Source organism: Anolis carolinensis, chromosome 1 (genome assembly GCF_035594765.1).
Source record: "Anolis carolinensis isolate JA03-04 chromosome 1, rAnoCar3.1.pri, whole genome shotgun sequence".
Taxonomy (NCBI): domain Eukaryota; kingdom Metazoa; phylum Chordata; class Lepidosauria; order Squamata; family Dactyloidae; genus Anolis; species Anolis carolinensis.
This window is the reverse complement of record NC_085841.1, coordinates 225,901,145-225,916,128: the sequence shown is the minus strand read 5'-3', so window position 1 is coordinate 225,916,128 and position 14,984 is coordinate 225,901,145. Positions and strand designations below refer to the sequence as shown.

The following is a 14,984-nucleotide window of genomic DNA, read 5'->3' as shown; positions in this document are numbered from 1 at the left end:
ACTCCAGGAAATAATGCCCAGCTGCTCACTGGAGGGAAGGATATTAGAAGCAAAGATGAAGTACTTTGGCCACATAATGAGAAGACACTAAAGCTTGGAGAAGATAATGATGCCGGGGAAAATTGAAGGAAAAGGAAAGAGGGGCCGACCAAGGGCAAGATGGATAGATGCAATCCTTGAAGTGACTGGCTTGACTTTGAAGGAGCTGGGGGTGGTGATGGCCGTCAGGGAGCTTTGGTGTGGGCTGGTCCATGAGGTCACGAAACGTCAGAAACGACTGAAAAAATAAACAACAATACTCTCACTCCTAGATGTTCCCATAACCAATCTGGCTGCAGTATTTCGAACCAATTGGAGTTTCCGAACTTGGTACAAAAATATCCCAATGTAAAGTGCATTGCAGAAGTCCAACCTTGAGGTGACCAGTGCGTGCACTACCATCTTCAGGTCCTCCATACCCAGGAAGGGGTGCAGCTGGCTCCACGCAGCTTGGAAATGGGATACAGGTTGAGCATCCCTTATTCAGAATCCAGAAATCAAGACAATGTATGAGGATAAGGCAGGCATGAGCAAACTTTGGCCCTCCAGGACTTTGGACTTCAACTCCCAATTCCTAACAGCCTACAGATTTCTAAGAGATGGCATTACAATTATAATTGAGCCTACAAGGCCACTGATATTGAGTTATTTGGAGGCCTCTCATTCATGGGGATCACCAGAAATTGCAATTGTCTTGACAGTAATTAACAACATATTTTGTTCTTTTTGCTGTCACAATATAGATTGAATGTCCTTTATCTAAAATGCTTGAGACCAGAAGTGCTTTGGACTTCAGATTAGGAAAAATTGATTTTGGCATACAGCTTCTGTATTTGCATATGCATACACATGGCCTGATGGGAGGTTCTTATATATTTTATATATTTTTTGTATGAAACAATGTTTGTGGACACTAAGCCATCAGCATCAAAGATGTCACTATTTAAGTGGACAATTTCTGATTTTGGAGTATTTCAGGATTCTGGATAAGGGACATTCAACCTTTAATAACTTAATAATAACAACTTTATTTTTATACCCCGCCTCTATCTCCCCGGAGGGGACTCAGGGCGGCTTACATGGGGCCAAGCCCGAATAAAAACAGTAGCAGTATAAAACACAGCAATAGACAACAACTTGCACAATAAAAAAAATTAAACATTAGCCAATAAAAAACAAGAACTAATAAAAACATGGATTAAAACTGAGAGATTGTAAAAGTAGACTGGGTAAGGTGCACCATATAAATATTGTAAACACAAGGTGACTGATAAAGTGCTGCAAATTCTGGAAGTGCAAATTGGGATGGGAATAGACCCTGTGTCTATATCGAGTTGACAAAGGTAAAAGGTGCAAATCGGTACAAGAATGGTCACAGATACAGATTGCTTCTGGATTAGCAATCTTTATCTAAAGGCTTGAGTAAAGAGCCAGGTTTTCAAGCTCTTTCTGAATGCTACCAGGGTGGGGGCTTGCCTGATTTCCCTGGGGAGCGAGTTCCAGAGCCGGGGGGCCACCACGGAGAAGGCTCTCTCTCTCGTCCCCACCAACCGTGCTTGTGACGGAGGTGGGAGCGAGAGGAGGGCCTCCCCCGACGAACGAAGAGATCGCGCAGGTTCGTAGGGGGAGAGGCGATCACTAAGGTAGGAGGGTCCCAAACCGTTCAGGGCTTTGTAGGTGATCACGTGCACCTTGAATTGGGTCCGGAAGGTGAACGGCAGCCAGTGGAGCTCCTTAAGCAGGAGGATTGACCGCTCCCTATAATTTGCTTTATCTCTTTTTCAAAATGCTTGGGACCAGAAGTGTTTGGGATTTTGTATCCCCCCCCCCCATTCCCAATTCTGGAATATTTAAATACTACTTGGAAATGTTACCTAAGTATAAACATGAAAATCATTTTTATTTCACATATGCTTTATGCACATACACTTAAAGTAGTTTTATACACAATGTTTTTAATTTTGAACATGGTACAACATTTATGTTACACTGAACTATCAGAAGAAAGAAAGCTGGGTTGCCATACAGCAGTGATTCTGGCCATGAAAGCTTTCGACAATACAGAAAGAAAGCTGTCAGTATCTTAGCCCACCCATTTAAACAATGTTGTATTTTGGAATATTTTGGACTTATGAATAAGAGATACTCAACCTGTATGTGGAGAGCCTATTGGCTATTAGGAATTATGGAAATTGAAGTCCAAAACGCCTGGGGGGATGAAGTTTGCTTATGCCAGGGATAAAGGATGCTCAACCTGCATTGGACTTAGATATGCAGATGATACTACCCTGATAGCTGAAAGCAAGGAGGAGCCGAGGAGTCTTATAATCAAGGTAAAAGAAGAAAGTGCAAAAGCTGGGTTGCAGTTAAACCTCAAGATAACCTAGATTATGGCAACCAGACTGCTTGATAATTGGTAAATAAAAGGAGAAAACATCGAAGCAGTGACAGACTTTGTATTTCTAGGCACAAAGATTACTGCAGACGCAGACTGCAGCTAGGAAATCAGAAGACATTTACTTCTTGGGAGAAGAGCTATGACCAATCTCGATAAAAGAGTAGAGACATCACACTGGCAATGACCATCTGCGTAGCGAAAGCAATGGTATTCCCCATAGTAACCTATGGATGCAAGAGATGGACCATAAGGAAGGTTGAGCTAAGGAAGAGAGACACTTTTGAACTGTGGTGTTGGAAGAAAATTCTGAGAGTGCCTTAGATCGCAAGAAGAGCCAAGTAGTCCATACTTCAGGAAATAATGCCCGGCTGCTCACTGGAGGGAAGGACATTAGAGGCAAAAATGAAAGGCAAAAAAGGAAAGCCTGGATAAAGATGCTGGGGGAAATGGGAGGAAAAAGGAAGAGGGGCCAACCAAGGACAAGATGGATGGATGGCATCCTTGAATCTATTTATTTATATATTTCATACATTTATATCCTGTCCTTCTCACCCGAGGGGGGACTCTGGGCGGCTTCACAATATGCAATCATTAGATGCTAGAAACATAATATTTGAAACAATTACAATTAAAAACAAATTAAACATTAATTAAACACATCAATTTAAAAGCGCAATTCAAGTCATGATCCAAGTCTGTCCATTATCAGTCATAAAATTATTTTTACTATTGATGCGGCACCTGATGTTCAAAAGCCTGTTCCCACAACCAAGTTTCAAGTTTTTTAGGAAAGGAAATGAGGGAGCCAACCTGATTTCATTAGGGAGGGGTTCCACAGACAGGGGGCCACCACTGAGAAGGCTCTGTCTCTCATCCCCACCAATCACACTTGCGAAGGAGGTGGGATCGACAGCAGGGCCTCCCCCAACAATTTTAAACTGCGAGGTGGATCAGAACAGGAGATACGTTCGAACAAGTAAGCTGGGCTGGAACCGTTTAGAGCAGTGATTCCCAAAGTGGGCACTACCGCCCCCTGGTGGGCGTTGCAGCAATCCAGGGGGGCGGTGATGGCCACAGGTGCATTAATAACTACAGTAGTCTCACTTATCCAACGTAAACGGGCCGACAGAACGTTGGATAAGTGAATATGTTGGATAATAAGGAGAGATTAAGGAAAAGCCTATTAAACATTAAATTATGATTTTACAAATTAAGCACCAAAACAAATTTGACAGAAAAGTAGTTCAATATGCTGTAATGTTATGTAGTAATTACTGTATTTACGAATTTAGCACCAAAATATCACGATGTATTGAAAACATTGACTACAAAAATGCATCGGATAATCCAGAATGTTGGATAACCGAGTGTTGGATAAGTGAGACTCTACTGTATATTGCATTTCTATTCTGAGTTCAAAAAATAGTTTCATATTATTATTATTATGAAATAATAAGAAAAAAAGAAGATTTTTCTCACCCCAAAAAGGCGAGTTAGTAAGGACCCAATCGCTCACAAACATGGACCAGCTAGAAGAAGAAAAAGCGAATGTGGACGAACCCATCGAGGACAACGGCACCATACTTAAAGATGAGTAAAGTCAGTCTTTCACTGAAATGTTTTTCCCATAATATTAACGGGTTGAACTCACCCAGGAAACGTCAAAGGTTATTTAATACATTAAGGAAAGGAAGATACAACATAATAGCCCTCCAGGAGACTCACATCGATGTAAAACACACCAATTATTTAAGAAATAGCTACCTTGGGAAATAATTCATTGCAGCAGATGTGGTAAAGAAAAGAGGGGTGGTAGTGTACATAGACAATTCGATACCTGCAGAGGAACAATTTAAAGATAAGGAAGGCAGGGTAATAGCTATTAGAATAGAAGTTGAAAAGGAAAAAATTCTAATATGCAATATATATGCACCCAATGGAGCTAAAACAAAATTTATTAAGTTTTTGCGGGATAACATCAGTAAAATAGATTTTGACCACATGATAATATTAGGTGACTTTAATGGTGTCTTAGATACAAAAAGAGATAAAACTAAAAAAATATCGAAAGATAAAAATACCAGCCTCTTACCAAAAATTTTTATTTCCCTTAAAGAAGAATATGATTTAGTTGATGTGTGAACAAAACCCTGAAGGAAAAGACTATACTTATTTCTCAAATAAACACAGTACCTGGTCGAGAATCGACATGGTGTGGGTGTCGAAATCCTTAGTGACGATAATAGATAATATAAAGATTCTCAATAGAGACCTATCTGATCACTGCCCACTGTTTTTAGAAATCAACAAAAAGATGACTCCTAAAAAGTGGAGACTTAATGATAATTTACTTAAGAAGGAGGAGGATTTAGAAAAGATCAAAGGTATGATTAAGGAATATTTTGGTTTTAATGATATTACGGAAACAAAACCACAAATTATTTGGGATGCATTTAAAGCGGTGCTAAGGGGTTCCTTGATAAAGCTAAATGCGAATAAAAGAAAGCAAAGAGAATTAGAAATATCAAAACTTAGAATAGAGATAGAGGTCAAAGAAAAAGAGCTAAAAGCAAACCCAAAGAACCAATCAACAAAGAGAATTCTAGATAACCTACTGAAGCAGAAGGCAAATTGGGACCTGGAAAAAATAGCTAATCAATTAAAGTGGGTCAAACAGAATGCTTTTGAAAACGCAAATAAGCCAGGCAAATGGCTCGCAAGGTTAATAAGGAAGAAAAGACAAAATCAACAAATAATTTCAATTAAAAAAAAAGATGGAATAGTTACTAGAAATGAGGATATTAGAGAAGAATTTAAAATATTCTACGAAAAACTTTATTCAAAAGATCCAATAAAACCGGAGTCGATCATGGATTACCTGGTGAAACAAAAATTGGGCAAAATTACAGAAGAGCAAAGACTAAATTTAAATAAAGAAATTACTTATAAAGAAATCTGTACAGCAATTAAGAGTCTAGAAAGTAATAAGGCCCCGGGCCCTGATGGCTTTACAGCTGCCTTCTATAAGATAGACCAAAATGAAATGATTCATTTCCTAAAGAAAATATGTAATCAGGCCTTGCAGGAGAAAATAATACCAGACTCATGGAAGGAAGCTACGATAATCATGATCCCTAAGGAAAATTTGGATTTATTGGATGTCAGAAATTATAGACCTATCTCCTTATTGAATTCAGATTATAAAATCTTTACAAAAATTTTGGCAGATAGAATGAAAAACTTTTTGGTGTATTGGATTGGGGAAGATCAAACGGGGTTCCTACCATCTAGAAATATTAAAGATAATGTGAGAATAATAGTAGACGCAATTGAATATTTCGAACAGAATAATCAAAAAGAAGTAGGTTTCCTAGCTTTAGACGCTGAGAAAGCCTTTGATAACTTAAATTGGAACTTCTTCAAATTTTTATCACAGGAATTAGATTTGGGCCTACAAATTCAAAATGGAATTAACAGTATTTATGAGGAACAATGGGCAAAAATCCAAATCAACGGTCAAGAAACAGGAAAGATCAAAATTAATAAAGGAACCAGACAGGGGTGTCCTTTGTCACCCCTTTTATTTATCTTTGCACTGGAAGTGCTACTAAAAGCAATTAATAAAGATGAGAATTTACAAGGTATTAGGCTCGATAAGCAAAATTATAAACTGCAAGCCTTTGCAGATGATTTAATTTGTATTATTGAAAACCCAAGACAGAATATACAGAAATGGATAATGAAAATTGAGGAAATTGGTAATGTGGCTGGTTTCAAAATTAATATGAACAAAACTAAAATTTTAACGAAAAATATATCTAAAGTAAAGCAGAAGGAACTTGGTGAAACCTCTGGATTTGAAACCCCGACGAAAATAAAATATTTAGGGATTTGGATCTCAGCTAAAAATAATCAGTTGCTAGACTTAAACTATTCAGTTAAATGGAAAGAAATTCAAAGAGATCTGGACAAATGGAGTAACTTAAATGTGTCATTATTGGGCAGAATTGCTTTTATCAAGATGAATGTGCTTCCAAAGCTGCTTTATCTATTCCAAAACATCCCTATTATTAGGAAAGCTAGCATTTTGAAAAACTGGCAAAAGGCATTGATGAAATTTATATGGAAAAAACAGAAAGCCAGAATTAAATATAGTACAATGATCTCACCAAAAATACAAGGAGGATTCGGAGTTCCAGATTTAAAGATATACCACGAAGCATGTGCCCTTAATTGGATAAAAGATTGGATCAAATTAGAAAAGATAAAAATTTTAAATTTGGAAGGTCATGAATTGCGGAGAGGGTGGCATGGCTATCTATGGTATAATAAATTCAAAATAGAAAAACAATTTTTCTAAAAGCAATCATTTTATTAGATCGGCACTAATCAAAATTTGGGATAAATATAAAAGATGATTCCACACTAGAACCCCCCTATGGCTTTCCCCTCTAGAAGCCAATCACCGTAGACTTTTAGGATGGCTTAAATGGCCAACGTATAAAGAAATATTGAATATAACTTCGAACACAAGAAACCCCCCACAGCTAAAAGAAATGCAAGAAATCCAATTAATAAATAAAAATGTATCCTGGTACCAATATCTCCAAATCAAAGATATGTACAGAAATGATAAATCTGAAGGTTTTGAAACAGAACAGGGCTTCTGGGAAAGAGTTTGCCAGTTGAATAAGAATACTATATCTATAATGTATAAAAAATTATTAGAGTGGGAATTAGAAGCAGAGGGAATAACCAATGCAATGCTCCAATGGGCAAAGAATATCGGCCGTCCGATTTACCTACATGAGTGGGAATCGATTTGGAGGAAAAAAATTAAATACATGTACTCCATGGACATGAAAGAAAACTGGCTGAAAGTAATGCATAGATGGTACCTAACCCCCAAAAAGATAGGATTTATGTATAAAAATACTAATAATAAATGCTGGAAATGTAAATCTCAAGTGGGCTCGTACCACCATATGTGGTGGAGTTGCAGAAAGATGGCAAAATTTTGGACGATGATGTTAGACGAAAGTAATAAAATTCTAAACACAAACTTTGCGAAGACGCCTGAGCTCCTCCTGCTAGGGTTATATGATGAATTAGATAATGTAGATTTAAATACAGATAAACTATTTACATTTTTTATTACTGCAGCAAGGATGGTAATCGCAAAACAATGGAAAAGTGAGAAAGCCCCATCGAAAGATGCCTGGCTGACCAAATTGACTGAAATAAAGGATATGGACAAACTTACCTTCTTAATGAGAAAGAGCAACGGAAGAGCTATAAGAGCCACGGACTGGTCAAACTTTGAAGACAACCTTAAGAAAAGATGATAAGAACTATCTAATTGGAACATAAATGATTAGTGACAAAGATCGGAAGTCAAACCCCACCCCCCATTCCTAGTGTATATCCCCTCTCACAATTCCTAATCCAGACACACTTTCCCTACCCCTGCCCTTCCTTCCCTGTTTCCCTGCCATATGTCGTGTTATGTTTTATGTTTGATGTTTTATTTATTATTATTATTTATTTACTACATTTATATCCCGCTCTTCTCACCCCGAAGGGTTACAGTTCAAATGAAAATACAATATATTATTAGCATAGCACAATATAAGCATTAAAGTACTATATTGTACTATATCATTATATATATATATATATATCATTGTATCATTATTTTAAAAGAAACTTCTCAATAAAAATGATTTTAAAAAAATAGTTTCATAATTTCAAACTTCAATGCTTCTAATTTACACCTTTCTTTACTATATTTTACGAAAAAGGTAGAAACATTAATACATACATCTTTCTGTTTAATTACTATTAAAATTTAAAAAAAAATAATTTCCAGGGGGCGCTGAGTAATGTTTTTTTCTGGAAAGGGGGCGGTAGGCCAAATAAGTTTGGGAACCACTGGTTTAGAGCTTTATAGGCTAAAGCCAGCATTCGGTTGCAGACTGGCAGCCAATGGAGCTGACGCCAACAGAAGGGTGGTATGCTCCCTGTACGCCGTTCGGGTGAGAAATCTGGTGACTGGCTTGACCTTGAAGGAGCCGAGGGTGGCGACGGCCGACAGGGAGCTCTGGGGTGGGCTGGTCCATGAGGTCCCGAGACGTCGAAAGCGCCTGAGCGAATAAACAACAACAACCTGGACTGCAAACCTTCGCACCGGGCCTACGGCATCCCTGATAATTGGGCTGCCGTTCCCAAACAAAGAGAGCCCACTCAGGAGCCCTTCTTCTTCGTCTTCCAGGAAAGGGCACCTCAAGGAAGGCAGTCCAATTAACGGGCACAAAGACTGTGGAAACGGGATGGGTGGGGAGTGTTATTCCCTAAAGGCAGCGTGCCAGGCCCACCGCCGTCGCCAGAGAAGCCCGCCACAGGAAAAGCGCCGCCAGGTCGCCCTCGAGGCCTTCCAAGCGCTGCTCTCACCTTCACTCTGTATCCAAGCAACGTCCTTCTTCCCCTGAACCTTTTACCCGCCTCTGCCCGCACGCCAGCTCGCGCTCTCTCTCTCTCTCTCTCTCTCTCTTGCTGTCGCGTGAAGCGAGGCGAGGCGCGCGCATGCGTGGTGCGTGCGCAGGCGAAGCGCCGATCCCTCCCACTCCCCTCCTCTTACCTACGCCTTCTCCCATTCACCCACTTCCGGCCTTTGCCCGCCACAACTTCCGCTCCTCCTCCTCTCCCCCCGACTTCTCGGGAATCCTTTTCCGGGTTCTCGCCTCTTCGCGTTGCATGGTGGGAGTTCTCCCCTCCTTTTCCCCTCCCTCCGACCCAGCAAGCTCTCCTGGATGCGCATGCGCAGTGGCAGCCTCCCATCTTCCTCCCAGCCAGAGAGAGAGCCTCAGCAGCAGCTGATGATGAAGAAGAGAGAGAGGAGGAATAGGAGAAGGGGGAGACTGGGGGGGACCTTTTATTTATATTGTTAAAGGGCCAGAGCACTCATTCCGCCTTGGGTTGGTCTGAGGGGAGGGCTTGGGCTGTGAGGGGATTGAGTTTCTCCCTCAGCCCCAGAGAGAGAGAGAGAGAGAGAGAGAGAGAGGGAAAAGGAGAGTTTCTTCCCCCGCTTTGGCCGTCAGAGCAGGGAGGAAAGGGACCCAAAAGCCTCTTAGCAACACAGCAAGGGCTCCTTCCTTCTCTGAGGCTGCTGCTACTGCTGCCACTGCTTCTGGCCCTGGCTGGAGACACAGACAGGAGCAGCACCAGCCTGCCTGCCTCTCTCTCCTCTTCCCCCTCTCTCTCCCACCCCTCTGCTCTCCCCTCCTCCCCCTTTATTACCCTTTGTGTGTCTCTCTCCCTCCACTGCTCCAGGAAAGGAAATAAAAGTGGGGTGCAGCCAAGGTAAGCCTGTCTATCCCTCTGGGGGGGAAAGGGAGGTCAGGCCACCTCACCATTGCAGCCCCCTCTCAAAGCAGGGCAGCCTCATACATTGCCTGCCTCTTCCCCTGATATTACCCAAACTGGAAACATTATTATTATTATTATTCTCTCTTGGCTATTTTTACTGGGGTTTCTTTTTCTTAAAGAGTGGCAGATTGAGAAGTGCCAGTGTTATGTGTGATTGATAAGTTGACAGTGTTTCCTGACTACTTGGATAGAGAGGGAGATCTCATGCTCTCTCTTGATTTTATTGATTTCTTATTATATATATTATTTAGTGCCAGTGTCAGATTGAGAGGTGCCAATGTTAGGACTGATTGGTAAGATAACAGTGTTTGCTGTCTACTTGGATAGAGGGGGTGATCTCATGTTTTCTCTTGGTTTAATTTATTTCTTATTATTATTTATTTCATATATATATATATATATATATATATATATATATATATATATATAATTTGGTGCCAGGTAGTAGAGTTAGAGGTACCACTGTTAGGTCTGATTGGTAAGATGACAATGTTTTCTGACTACTGTACTTGGATAGAGGGGGAGATCTCATGTTCTCTCTTGATTTTATTAATTTCTTATTATATATATTATTTAGTGCCAGTATCAGATTGAGAGGTGCCAATGTTAAGTCTAATTGGTAAGATGACAGTGTTTGCTGACAACTTGAATAGAGGAGGAGGTCTCATGTTCTCTCTTGGTTTTATTTCTTCTTCTTATTTATTTATTTATTATACATATTATTTGGTGCCATGTAGTAGATTGAGAGGTACCAGTGTTAGGTCTGGTAAGATGATAGTGTTTACTGACTACTTGGATAGAGGGGGAGATCTCATGTTCTCTCTTGATTTTATTGATTTCTTATTATATATATTATTTAGTGCCAGTGTCAGATTGAGAGGTGCCAAAGTTAGGTCTGATTGATAAGATGACAGTGTTTGCTGTCTACTTGGATAGAGGGGGCGATCTCATGTTGTCTCTTGGTTTTATTTGTTTCTTGTTATATATTATTTGGTGCTATTGGCAAATTGAGAGGTGCCAAAGTTAGGTCTGATTGGTAAGTTGACAGTGTTTGCTGACTACCTGGAAAGAGTGAGAGATCTCATGTTCTCTCTTGGTTTTATTTATTTCCTGTTATATATTATTTGGTGCCAGAGGTTGTTGTTTGTGTGGTGTCTTGTTTCTGATATACACAAATGCCTCACAGATTGACTGGTGCGTGCATGGTTTTCTTTGAAAATAGAATAATTGTATCAGTTTTGATGATACATGAATATAAGGAAATCTCATTCTCTCGAATTTGTTTATTCCTTATCAGATATAGGGCCCTTCCACACAGCCATATAACCCAAAATATCAAGGAAGAAAATCACACAATATCTGCTTTGAACTGTGTTATCTGAGTCCACACTGTCATATATTCCAGTTCAAAGCAGATAATGTGGGATTTTTTTTTCAGGTGTGTGGAAGGGGCCCTAGTCTGGTGTCAGAAGACTGTGGTGTTTTTTGTTTTTTTGTTTTTTGTTGTTGTTTTTTTTGGGGAGGGGGTTGGTTTCTTTTCTTTTATTGGTCTTCATGTCGTCTTTCTGGTATACATCAACATCCCACAGATCTCTATTGAGTGGTGTATGGGTGTTCGTTAAAAATAAGAATTTTATCAGTTTTGGTGATAGAGTGTCTATACTGTTGACTGATATATTTGTTGCTTTTAAAAAATTATAAAAATGGTTATGTGATCAGTTTTGGTGATATCAGGATGTGTATGTGGTTTACTTGTATTAAGTATAGATTTTAAATGAATAATTTTATCTGTTTTGATTTTATCAGGAAGTTTAGCCTATTAACTGGTGTGCATTAATAGAAGTGCTTTTGTCATTTTTGGTGATATCAGGAAGTTTAAACATTTCACTGGTATGAGTATTTTTAAAACTATAATTTGATCTTTATAGTAAAAGCAGGACATTTATGGTGTTGACTGGTGTGTGCATGGTTTTTTCTTCAATAATAATATTATATCAGTTTTGGTGATATCAGGAAGTTTATATTATTAAATGATACATGTGTGGTTTTCTTTTTAAAAGAATTACCTATTATTCAGTTACTGATATCTAGATGATATACTGTGTGAACAAACAAATCAAAATATGGCATGAAAATTGTATTTTTCTTGGTTCCCGAAGTGCTATTGGAATATTTTGTTATGAATATTAGTTGTTGAAATGGAAACACTTTCTTTTTAATGCTTCTATTTCTGTGTCTATTTAAAATTTTCATATTGTTGTCACTTCACCTACAAAACCTTCACAAGAAAATTTATTATTATTTGTGTGTTTATTTTGAAATTTATTAAGAAACAGGGTCTAAACAATAATGGTTGAAATGGTCTCAATATTATAATGTCACATAAATAGTTTAATTTCCCTTTAGTTAAACATCACATTTGCTTATATGATGCTAAGAATTAAAATCTTCAGTCCCACATGTATAACCCCCATTTAATTTGCATCGTTTTCTTTCACTTGACCACTTTAAAAGTACATGTTTGGTTCTGAGTTATTAAAGTAGAAAAAGGAGCTTGGAAATATGTTGTTGGTTACAAAGCACCTTTGGAACAGCTTGGGTGGTTTCAGTTGTGGACCTATCTATTTTTATTCTGAAATAATTTATTTAAAGTGAAAGGATATTGTGCTGTCCATTTACTAAAGCCTGTAAGATGTGTTTGTACTGTGATATGTGCACAGATGGCCTATGCATTTCAATAGGCCCAGAGAATCAGAAGCGTGCGACTAGAGATGTGCTCCTTCCTTTCTATAATGTCTGAATTGATCTCAGCATACAGTTGCTTCATTCTGAAAATACTCCCTGATAACATAATTTATAGGCAGATTATTCAAATCCGTATGGCAAAATAAAATAAGATATTTTGGTCAAATCAAAAATTGTTTTTTTATCAGCGAATGTGGAAGAGAATGTGGATGCAAACTTTATAGTAAAGCTTGAGCTGTATCTTTGAAGATCTGTTTGCCTTCAACATTCAGAGTAGGAAATCAAGATTTGATGCTCTCTGGTTAACAGAGAAGAATAGCATATGAAGGAATACTTATTTTATATGGATGCCTATTCATTTTTCAGTCTTAAGAAAAGCTTAATGCTTTCAGGTAAGACTAGTTCTGAGATCAAGTTTTAAAATAACGTTTCATGGGTTGTTGTTTTTTTTCTTATGAGGGTTATCACACAGAGAGAAATGCAAGTTCAGTTTGCATGTATGCATTCAAATATTAATCTGACTTACGGTCTGTTCTTGACCCAAATAGGACTCATTGACATACAGAGGGAATTATTTTGATTTTTAACTGCCTGAATAGTTCAAAGGATAGAAATATAATATATTCAGCAAACTTGTTATAGACCTGAAGTTTATCTTTTGAATACAGAAATCAGCATTTTTATTTATATTTTACACTTGAAGGGAATTAATTTCTAGTGTTAACCATGTTCACTTCAAGTTCAGTAGAAAATACTTTAGCTGATTTCATTTCAAGTGGATAGGTATATGATCAGGGTTTAATAAGTCAGGCCCATAGCCAGGATTTTGATTTGGGGGGGGGGGGGGCTGAGTCTGAGTGAAAGAGGATCTACCCTAGCAAACCTCTATCAGCTCCAGCTCCATGCGGGGACATGAGAGAAGCCTCCCACAAGGATGGTAAAAACGTCAAAACATCCGGGCGTCCCCTGGGCAACGTCCTTGCAGACGGCCAATTCTCTCACTCCAGAAGCAACTCCGGTTGCTCCTGACACGAAAAAAAATAAAAAAAAAATAAAATGAAACCTTTTGTATTGTTATCCCAATGCCCCCATGCATATGGGATATATTGAACAGGGTGATCAGATCATGATATGAATAAACATAATAGTTTAAATAATAAGTGTTATTTATTTACTTTCATTAACAAAATGTTTAGAATACTTTTTTGGTCTGTGGTGTAGCGGCATCCTCTTTGGTGCCTGGGCTGTCGGAGCACTCCCCTTCCTCTCCCAGCACCGAAGGCTGAAACTAGGGGCACTGAAAAGGAAAGAGAGTGCGCCGAGGTCCCAGGCCCAGACAAGGACACATACCAGTAAGGCCTTCTCGCATACCACCCTGAAAATGGGGGGGGGGGGGGGGGGGAACTGAAGCCCCTCAAACCCCCCCCCCCCCCGCTACATGCCTGACTTAAGTGCTACAAATGCATTCTTCAAAGGAAGACTCCATGAACTACACAGAATGTGTCCTACAATAATTATGTTTACTATTTATTTGTTTATAGTACTTGTATACCTATTAACATATTAAAATATCTAATGGCTTTAGACACAATATGTTTAAAATCATATGCACAGAAAGATCTGTAAAATGGATTTCAGTAATGTGTGATAGCTGACTTGCTGCTAACCAGGTTTGATATAAAACAAAATAGTAGAATACAGTGAGGACTTTTGAAACCCACAACATTGTTAATTTTAAGGTTTAATTGTAGCTTCCTTTTCAACAATGCAGTATATACATGTGGATATTTCTGTAAATTGATTATTGGAACTACAATGCACATGCAAGCTCTTTAAGAGCTGTAGCCAGGTGTTATGGCATGCTCTTGTAATGATGTTTCTGCTTAGTGTCTGCATTTCTAGGTATACAGAAACAGATAGCTTATTATGGTAGTTAACAGTCCTTAGTTTTCTAAATCATTTGGGTTTCAACTTCAAGAAGCCACAATACGTATAGCCAGTATTCATGGACTCTGGAAGTTAGTTCAAAATATCTGGAGATTAAAGATGGAGAATTACTGGTCCATAGTATGTTTGTGTAATATTTTGATTGAGAAAGTAGCCTACTTTCTTAAGAAACCTACATATGTTAGGAAGGCATGAAGGTTTCATATGTACAAGAAAATGACTAGTTTTAATGCTAAAATGGTGTAAGCCATGTTTCATATCCTTTGAAATGCTTTCTTAGAAATTACTTATGTGATTGCAAGTACTTAAGCCATATGGGTTATTTTCTCATAAATAGAACTGTGTAATAAATGTATTGAGAATTACAGTGATGCCATTTGTGTTATAAGCCTGCTTTCAGTTGAGAGCAGAATTGAAATCACTCCCTCAA

General features: G+C 38.5%; 2 protein-coding genes across 11 annotated transcripts in view; one reads left to right on the top strand and one right to left on the bottom strand.

Annotated features, from left to right (window-relative positions):
- orc4 (origin recognition complex subunit 4) overlaps window positions 1-9,092 on the bottom strand; it is a 37,750-nt gene extending 28,658 nt beyond the window's left edge. For 2 of the 8 annotated variants that reach the window (XM_062966392.1, XM_062966416.1), the window contains exon 1: window positions 8,888-9,055. Coding sequence is in view for 1 of the 8 variants with exons in the window: in XM_062966354.1 (XP_062822424.1) it covers window positions 3,917-4,019 (103 nt within the window). In the remaining 7 variants the exon portion in view is untranslated. The other 6 variants (XM_062966385.1, XM_062966371.1, XM_062966408.1 and 3 more) reach the window with 6 other exon arrangements.
- A 151-nt stretch (window positions 9,093-9,243) lies between these two features.
- Window positions 9,244-14,984, top strand: part of mbd5 (methyl-CpG binding domain protein 5) — a 169,438-nt gene continuing 163,697 nt past the window's right edge. For 2 of the 3 annotated variants that reach the window (XM_062966335.1, XM_062966342.1), the window contains exon 1: window positions 9,244-9,796. The gene's annotated coding sequence lies outside the window, so the exon portion shown is untranslated. The remainder of the gene's footprint in view (window positions 9,797-14,984) is intronic. The other variant, XM_062966348.1, reaches the window with a different exon arrangement.